The sequence below is a fragment of the Musa acuminata genome, chromosome BXJ1-4 (assembly GCF_036884655.1).
Source record: "Musa acuminata AAA Group cultivar baxijiao chromosome BXJ1-4, Cavendish_Baxijiao_AAA, whole genome shotgun sequence".
NCBI classification, from domain to species: Eukaryota; Viridiplantae; Streptophyta; class Magnoliopsida; order Zingiberales; family Musaceae; genus Musa; species Musa acuminata.
In genome coordinates this window covers 40,770,801-40,779,103 of record NC_088330.1, presented here as the reverse complement: position 1 = coordinate 40,779,103, position 8,303 = coordinate 40,770,801, and the positions used below count along the sequence as shown (strand labels likewise).

The window sequence follows — 8,303 nt, the reverse complement described above, 5'->3', positions numbered from 1 at the left end:
GGTATTCGGTGATGTTTCACATCAATCAGAGTTCGCCACCCAAATCGAACAGCATAGTGAACTATTAATAATATATTATTAATGATCACAAATTGCAAACAAAATGTAACATCAGATTATTGCATCCTTAATAGAAGCCATACAATTTATACTTATATATGGGCAATAATCAACGCGCAGAGAGATTGACGACAAAAATAGAGCAACAAAGGCCATCACACACTGCAAGAAATAAAGATGAGGAAGCCGCATGCGATCGATTGTATCTAATTCTCCTCGGCCTCGTCGCCGTACTCTTCCTCCTCCTCCTCATCGTCGGCCATGGCGTCCTGGTACTGCTGGTACTCGGACACGAGGTCGTTCATGTTGCTCTCGGCCTCGGTGAACTCCATCTCGTCCATGCCTTCCCCGGTGTACCAGTGCAGGAAAGCCTTGCGGCGAAACATGACGGTGAATTGCTCCGACACGCGCTTGAACATTTCCTGGATGGAGGTGGAGTTGCCCATGAAGGTGGCGGACATGGAGAGGCCGGTGGGAGGGATGTCGCACACGCTGGACTTGACGTTGTTGGGGATCCACTCCACGAAGTATGAGGTGTTCTTGTTCTGCACCGCGATCATCTGCTCGTCCACCTCCTTGGTGCTCATCTTGCCGCGGAACATGGCGGAGGCGGTGAGGTAGCGGCCGTGGCGCGGGTCGGCGGCGCACATCATGTTCTTGGCATCCCACATCTGCTGGGTGAGCTCCGGGATGGTGAGCGCCCGGTACTGCTGCGACCCGCGCGACGTCAGCGGCGTGAAGCCCACCATGAAGAAGTGCAGGCGGGGGAAGGGGATGAGGTTGACGGCCAGCTTACGCAGGTCGGAGTTGAGCTGCCCCGGGAAGCGGAGGCAGCACGTCACCCCGCTCATGGTGGTGGAGATGAGGTGATTCAGGTCCCCAACTGCGTACACATGTACAACCAGCATCATTTCTAAGCACCGGAGGACTTGCTTGGGGTGAGGCTAACACTTACAGCTGGGGTTGGTGAGCTTGAGCGTCCGGAAGCAGATGTCATAGAGAGCCTCGTTGTCGAGCACCATGCATTCGTCGGCGTTCTCCACCAGCTGATGCACCGACAGCGTCGCGTTGTACGGCTCCACAACCGTGTCCGACACCTTGGGCGACGGGAACACTGAGAACGTAAGCATCATCCGGTCCGGGTACTCCTCCCGGATCTTGGATATCAGCAGCGTCCCCATCCCCGACCCCGTTCCTCCTCCCAGCGAGTGGCAAACCTGAAACCCTATCACCACAACCGCCACCACCACCACCACCATGCAACATCGGAATTCACGTACGTGGCAATCGAATCGTTGCTATGTGTCTGTATACATACCTTGGAGGCAGTCGCAGTTCTCGGCCTCCTTACGGACCACGTCAAGGACCGCGTCGATGAGCTCGGCGCCCTCGGTATAGTGCCCCTTGGCCCAGTTGTTGCCGGCACCATTCTGGCCGAAGACGAAGTTGTCGGGGCGGAAGAGCTGGCCGTAAGGCCCGGTGCGCAGCGCGTCCATGGTTCCCGGCTCCAGATCCATGAGCACCGCCCGCGGCACGTACCTGCCGCCGCTGGCCTCGTTGTAGTACACGTTCACCCGCTCCAGCTGCAGGCGGGAGTCGCCCACGTAGTCCCCCTTGGGGTCGATGCCGTGCTCGTCGGACACCACCTCCCAGAACTTGCCGCCTATCTGGTTCCCGCATTGGCCGGCTTGGACGTGCAGGATCTCCCTCATGGTTGTTGTTCTCGAAGCTGATGCCTGATATGGAGCAGAAGAATCGACGTACGAAGAATAGGAAAGATTGATGAAGGAAATGGAAGAGACCGATATATAAGAAGGGAATGTGGGGATTAAGGGATGGAGAAGAAGGATACAGAGATAGATAGATAGAGAGAGATGAGAGAGGTGGGGAGAGAACCAAGGGGAGGGGCAATGAAAGCTTGCAAGCAGCTCTGAGATGGCTGTGAGCTTTTGTAGATGGGGGAGGACAAGTTGATTGGGGGATATTATTAGGGAGGGAGGAACAAATGGTCGGTAGACAGAGAAGTGGAAAATGGCTGGATGTGGGGTTGGATTGAGTTTAAATGCAAATTTAGCTCAATCCTAATGTATTCCTTTGGCCATGAAATGATCATTGTGATGCAACAAAGTGTACAACTACTAGGATTTGATATAAGCCAAGAGTACACAGTGTGGCATGTTATACCTGCAAAATATATTTGGTGGATGACATGATTAGGCTGCTCCATATGAACCCCAACGTCACAAACACCATACTTTACACAGCCAATAGAAACATGGCAGGTGAACAAGCTTCTCTAATTTGAGTACATGACATGAACAATGTGGCTCAGTCTGTCATCCTCATTTGCCACACAGTATGTTAAGTTGGAGACAGTTGTTGAGATGTTATGGTCTGCTGGTCCAAATCAGTAGTTCACAGAGCAATGTAGGATTAGATGTTTTGCCTTCTTAGATATGTAAGATGAGGTGGAATTCGACAAAGTGTGAGATACTAATAGTGACATATCGAGATCAAAAGTCTAGATTATGTGTAAACTAATCCATCAATGAAAGCAAGTGTGCACCACACACGAGACAAGTAGTCTCCGAGTCCTTTTCATCATCGATCGATCGAATGACTGTTCCACAGAGGAAACAACCTCCCAAGTCCACTTGCAGATCAAACATGTTGGCATTCATTTCAGCTACTTGGGAACACAGTAGCAAACTGGATCTTTCTCCCAACCCCAAAGAGCTTCCGGGCAGCAGATCAGCACTGGAATAGCTGTGCGGAGAAGGACAGGTTGGCTGTCGATTGTTATTGGAGCCAAACACTCCAATGATTGATGAGGACTTCACTGGAATGGGGCAGCTTCCTCCTTGCGGCATTTATTTGGGAGGCGTCCGAAACCAGCTGTTTGATGATCATGGAGACAGGAGAAAGGTAGAAGCAGACATGGAGTGCTTCCCTCGGCTCGCATGGTGTGGCTCAGAAACGAACGCAGATGCAAAACGCAGCTGTGTTTGCTGAAAGGAACACTGAACTATCTCAGCACAAGATGGAGCTGTTCACTGATCTAATCATCGTTCCCAATCCATCAAAGATGCTCCGGTTTCTTCTTCTTGCCGTCTCTCGTAAAGAGAGTTAATACATATATAGATTAATCTCCACAAAGTATGAACTCCGGAAGTAATCGTTAGCCATTAAGATATTTGTAGTCGGTGAGACAAAAATGAAGGGACTCCCATGGAAGCAATGTCTTTTTAAGATCACACTAGAAATGTGACACTATTAAAGTTTGGATTTACGTCAGATGTGGATATATTATCATTAACTTGAGCTTATGTATTATGGATCAATGAGTTAGTTATATTAAACATAATCATGACAGATTATATCATACAAACTGAGCATCAAACATATTAGGGTTTGATCTTAATTTATGTTGAGCTTTTTAACAAGAATGTCAACTCTTAAATGAGAAAAATTTTAGGTTTAATTCAAAGACCCAATTGAATTAGTCTATAGCCTTAATTCATTACTAATATTTATCCCATTAGACCAGATTGTAATTATATAAAATAGTAGTTGATTGCTAATTCAATTATTATTAGATATAAATAATATTATGATTAGTTTCCTCAACTAATTAAATAAAAACAATTTCACATTAACAACAGTTTTTATTAAGAAAGTAACAAATTGATATCTATTTTATCTGTAATTGAGAGATCTATTCAAGTGAAAAAATAACTCACAGATGGAACTCAGTAGATCATTGTGATAAATCTAAATATACTGCTCCAAATATCACAAGCTTCAAACTCCGGTGAAATTACAGGATGCTCAGCAGATCAATCAAGAGCCATATGATAAACCACAGAAGAATTATAAGAGAGCTATCACATGTTTATCATAAACCTCTACACCAACATACCAAGAGGAGCTATCAAGTACACAAATGAACGCGGTGTTTGTATATAGTCATGCAGTTACTAATTAATGTCTCTCATAATCCAGCTTACAACACTTTATTCATAGTCATATGTACTACAAATGTGTGCAAGCAAGAGCGAAGGTTCAGAGGCTGCGAGCATGTGCAATTTATGAAAGCCCCAAAAGCTTCTTGATATCCTTCTGCAAAGTTATTTAAGATAAATCGTTAGATGATGGTATATTGTTGGCACCGTCGAGTATATCGAACATGGTTTGACAAAGGGCATGAGGGATGAGGCGAGGTAGCTTTGGGTTTACCTCGATGCTCAGAGGGGATGTGGTTGGGGCATAGCGATCTACCACGCGGCCATCCTTGTCCACCAAGAACTTGGTGAAGTTCCACTTGATGCCATCCCCAAAAATGCCACCTTTGCTCGACTTCAAGAACTTATATATGGGTGTGGCATTTTGACCATTCACATCGACCTACAGAAGAAAATAAATTGCAACTAGAGAGTCAAGTGACCCAGTTGGTTTCTCTCAAACATACTGATATGACAAATAAATAAATAAATAACTTTATATGGGGGTAAACACAGCTCAAGAATGGTCTAGCTGTGAAATTCACCTACAGAAGATTTTTGAAGGGATGAACCGAGAGATTAAGAAAATGGATAAAAAAGCAATAATTTACCTTGTCAAATATCGGATATTCAGCTTTGAAACGAGTGCAAGCAAACTCAACAATCTCCTCATTGCTTCCTGGTTCTTGCCCAGCAAATTGGTTGCATGGAAAAGCCAGAATCTCAAAATCTGTGCCATGTAAATGATCAAGGTAGAGGAAATATGAGAACAACAAAATTTCATGACTTCATAAATTTGGCTCTTCTTTCTAGATATAATTACTTCATCATGAAAATCTTAGTGTTCAAAAGAACAGACAAAGAGACTTGTGCCCCTCAATTTTATTTCATATGCTTCTTGTGGACAATTATGGGTGTCAAAAGCTGTAATTTTGAATTGCAGAATTTAACTAAATCATCTTAATAATAAGCAAAGGCCTGTTTTAGAAGATGAAGTTAACTTGTAGAGATGAAGTTAACCTAGTAACACAAAAAGCCATTGGTGTATTGTAGAGACTCGTGCTAATCCCAGGTTTACAAAGTCTCAAATGAAATCAGGAGTATTAAAGTTTCTAAAGAACAACAAAAGCACATGATTACATTAATAAACAAAGATCATTTTGATTTCCATTTGGTGGCCAATGCCACCCTTAAAATGTTCTCTTAATGCTAAGATGCTGTGTGATAATACCAATCCCTTCAAGCAAAGTGAATAATGGTGCAAATAAATATTCTGCAACAATTACATAAACTAAAATATGATATCCAAAGATAAACATATCCTTGAAAATATTATTACTTCACCACGAAACTGTCTTTTCACCACCAATCAACGATTAACTTGTTCACTAAAAAATGTCAATTAAATCCTTCTTTCTTGCTCTCACTGCTGTCCCATTTGCTCCCTTTTCATAGAAAAAAATCTACAGCAACTGAGCCATAATTTGTGCACTATTAATTAGTTTGCCATGGTCTTTCAATTGACACCATAGTCCAAGTTGCATAATAATTGAGGCAAATCCTGCTCTTAAAAAAAATTGAAATACAACATATAAGACTCCTGAAGCCTCTAGTAATAAAGAAGTATCATGAAAATATTGGCCAAATAGGTCTCAGCTTATCTTATAACTAGGGAATCAACATAAAGAATCATATTCTTTTTATGATTGGTTCATGTATGAACAGATGCCAAAAAAGAAAAAAGTACTAAGGCTAGTTATTGAAGAAGTCTCTTCCCAGTTATTGCGATGGAGAAAGTGCCAATTCAAAAGGAACGGATTCAAATTGATGACACAACATGGATCGGGAATATAAATTCCTCCTATTTTCATCTATTGAATAGTATTAAGTACTCTTGGAAAGTTTGTTGAAAAATGTCAAGTATCAAATATTTCTTTAACAAGATCTGATCATAAGGTATTAAATGGAAAGAACAGGGTTGTCCTGATTACAAAAACCAAAATAAGCCAATTGAGGTCAGAATTGCATACCTTTGTCCTTGTACTTCTCATATAGCTGAGTCAGTTCCTTGTAGTTTGAGTTAGTCAGCCCACTAACACAGGTAAGAGATTTAGATAAGAACAAGGACAGATACATAATGAATATATTTTAAATTTTAAGAAAGTGAACAATGTTGAGAAATCGTAACAATCTCAGACAATCATAACCTTCTAACATATGTTAATCTGTAACTCGCAGAACAGAAGCAAACTTAATAGAGCTGCAGTACCATTGAGATGCAACATTGACAATCAGCAAGACCTTCCCTTTGTAAATGCTAAGATCCACATCATTTCCCCTGGCATCCTGCATCGGAAACCATACAACACATGATGATCATCATCAATCATCACCACCCACACTCGCAGAGAAAAAGTTTTCTTCCCCCACACTCCTTCAAGAATTCGTTCCGAACAAGAAACCAATGACCATCAAAAACTACTTCAAGTTGCATATAATCAGAAAAGATTAAATATGTTCCAAATAATCGACCACCACGGTAAACTCAATCCATCCCTAAAACCAAGAACAATCACAAAGAAGACCTAATCACAAGAAATCCACAACTACAGGGCAGTGGATCTTAAAAAGTAAACCTCCGTGCCGACTCCGGATGACAGATTAAAACAAAACCAACGATAAAAACAACCAATCCCTTGTCAAAATCCCATCTTTCGAGCAATCCTCCAAATCGAACAGCCGACTCAGTCTAAAAAATCGATCTTCGAAAGGAGCCACCATCAGCACACTAAAAAGACAAGGAAACGGAGCACACGATGACGATAGAAAACATAAACCCCGAGGGCCACCAACCTTGACGGTGAAGTCATGGATGGATCCGGCGGGCTTGGAGGAAGACATATCAGGCGCGAATCCGGAGATCTAGAAAAGGCGAAGAAGCGACGCGGAAGAGAAAACGAGCAGCAGCGGCAGAAAAGGGACAGAATATGCAGAGGACACGGCTTTGGTAATCGAGCGCTGCGTATGATTGACGCTTTTCTATTGGGGTTTTTATTTATTAGGTAATGCAAACAACAAAAAGAGGGGCCCCATTTGAACTTGGCCTTTGATTGGCGCTGATCGTTCACAAAACAACACCAAAATGAAAGAAAAGACTAACTGTTGACACTCAAAACCATATTAATAGTCTTCTTATGCCATACCTTTTCAACAATAGCAACAACAACAACAAAGCATATGACATCTCACATGAATTTTGAAGGTGGCCATAAATGGATCATTCTTGCGTGCACATATCATCCTTGTCACATTGACATGCATGTGAAAGCCTCTTCGGCCCAATTCCATTAGCTGCAGCAGCATGTCCCCCATTAATGGGAGACTCATCAACTGAAAAGATCTGAACATGAGATCCAAGAAGATCATGCAGCTGCACATTTGGTGGACTTGAGCTTATGATGCATCCAATTTGTATTTGATTGATGAAGACAAGAGGATCATTTACGTGAGTAGATCATATTAAACAGCTCCATCTGTTGCAACTGCAGATGCATCCCATAGCTTCTTCGGTTGGATAGTTGTAGCAATGTACAGTTTGGAGGATACAAATTTACAGTAAGACTCAACACGCAACAAGAGATCCCCTTAAAGTTCTACATGGGCGCAAGAAGCATGAAGCACGAGTAACATCTCAAATACAACGAGTCTCTTGTGTATGAACCTTATTTGCTCTTTGAGAGCACCACAACTTTGAAGGTTAGAGAGCATACTAAACCATCGCAAGCAACTCCAGTGTACATGCAATTCAGATCCAAGCTACTCCTGCTCTAACTCAGGCTGTCCTATTTTGGGCAGAATTCGAGTATCTTGACCGTGATGCCAAGTTATTCTATATCAAAATTCAGACGGCACTAACATATGGAAGCTCTTTGATGTGAGATAAATTTAATCTTTGAAGAGATATAAAAGAAGACATACCTTTGCATGAGAGGCTATCACCAATGTGGCCTGTAGGAAGGGTTAATGATAATTTAAACCTTGATCTCTAGAAAAAATTAGTAATGTAAAATGAAATCTGATTCTAGATATACTGACACTGGATTTACATAAACAAGAGTAGCGTATGGTAAAAACACCTGCGCATAAGTTCAACAAGTGTTAAATTAATGGAATAAGGTGGCCAAATCATTTGCAGCCGAACTTGTGATTGCAATTGTGTCAGTTTTGACGTGTAATGCTTGG

General features: G+C 42.3%; 2 protein-coding genes across 2 annotated transcripts; both read right to left on the bottom strand.

The window, feature by feature from the left end:
* Nucleotides 1-57: 57 nt before the first annotated feature.
* Nucleotides 58-2,035, bottom strand: LOC135669767 (tubulin beta-7 chain-like). Its single transcript, XM_065178621.1, has 3 exons — nucleotides 1,379-2,035; nucleotides 1,016-1,285; nucleotides 58-943 (listed from the first exon to the last, which is right to left on the bottom strand). The coding sequence occupies exons 1-3, from the start codon at nucleotides 1,770-1,772 to the stop codon at nucleotides 267-269; spliced, it is 1,341 nt and encodes a 446-aa protein (XP_065034693.1). The 5' UTR covers nucleotides 1,773-2,035; the 3' UTR covers nucleotides 58-266.
* Nucleotides 2,036-3,896: 1,861 nt separating this feature from the next.
* LOC135669751 (probable phospholipid hydroperoxide glutathione peroxidase) lies at nucleotides 3,897-7,086 on the bottom strand. The gene is made up of 6 exons (XM_065178620.1): nucleotides 6,915-7,086; nucleotides 6,331-6,407; nucleotides 6,092-6,153; nucleotides 4,673-4,791; nucleotides 4,297-4,464; nucleotides 3,897-4,179 (listed from the first exon to the last, which is right to left on the bottom strand). Exons 1-6 carry the CDS (start codon nucleotides 6,960-6,962, stop codon nucleotides 4,147-4,149), a joined length of 507 nt encoding a protein of 168 aa, XP_065034692.1. The 5' UTR covers nucleotides 6,963-7,086; the 3' UTR covers nucleotides 3,897-4,146.
* Nucleotides 7,087-8,303: the final 1,217 nt, after the last annotated feature.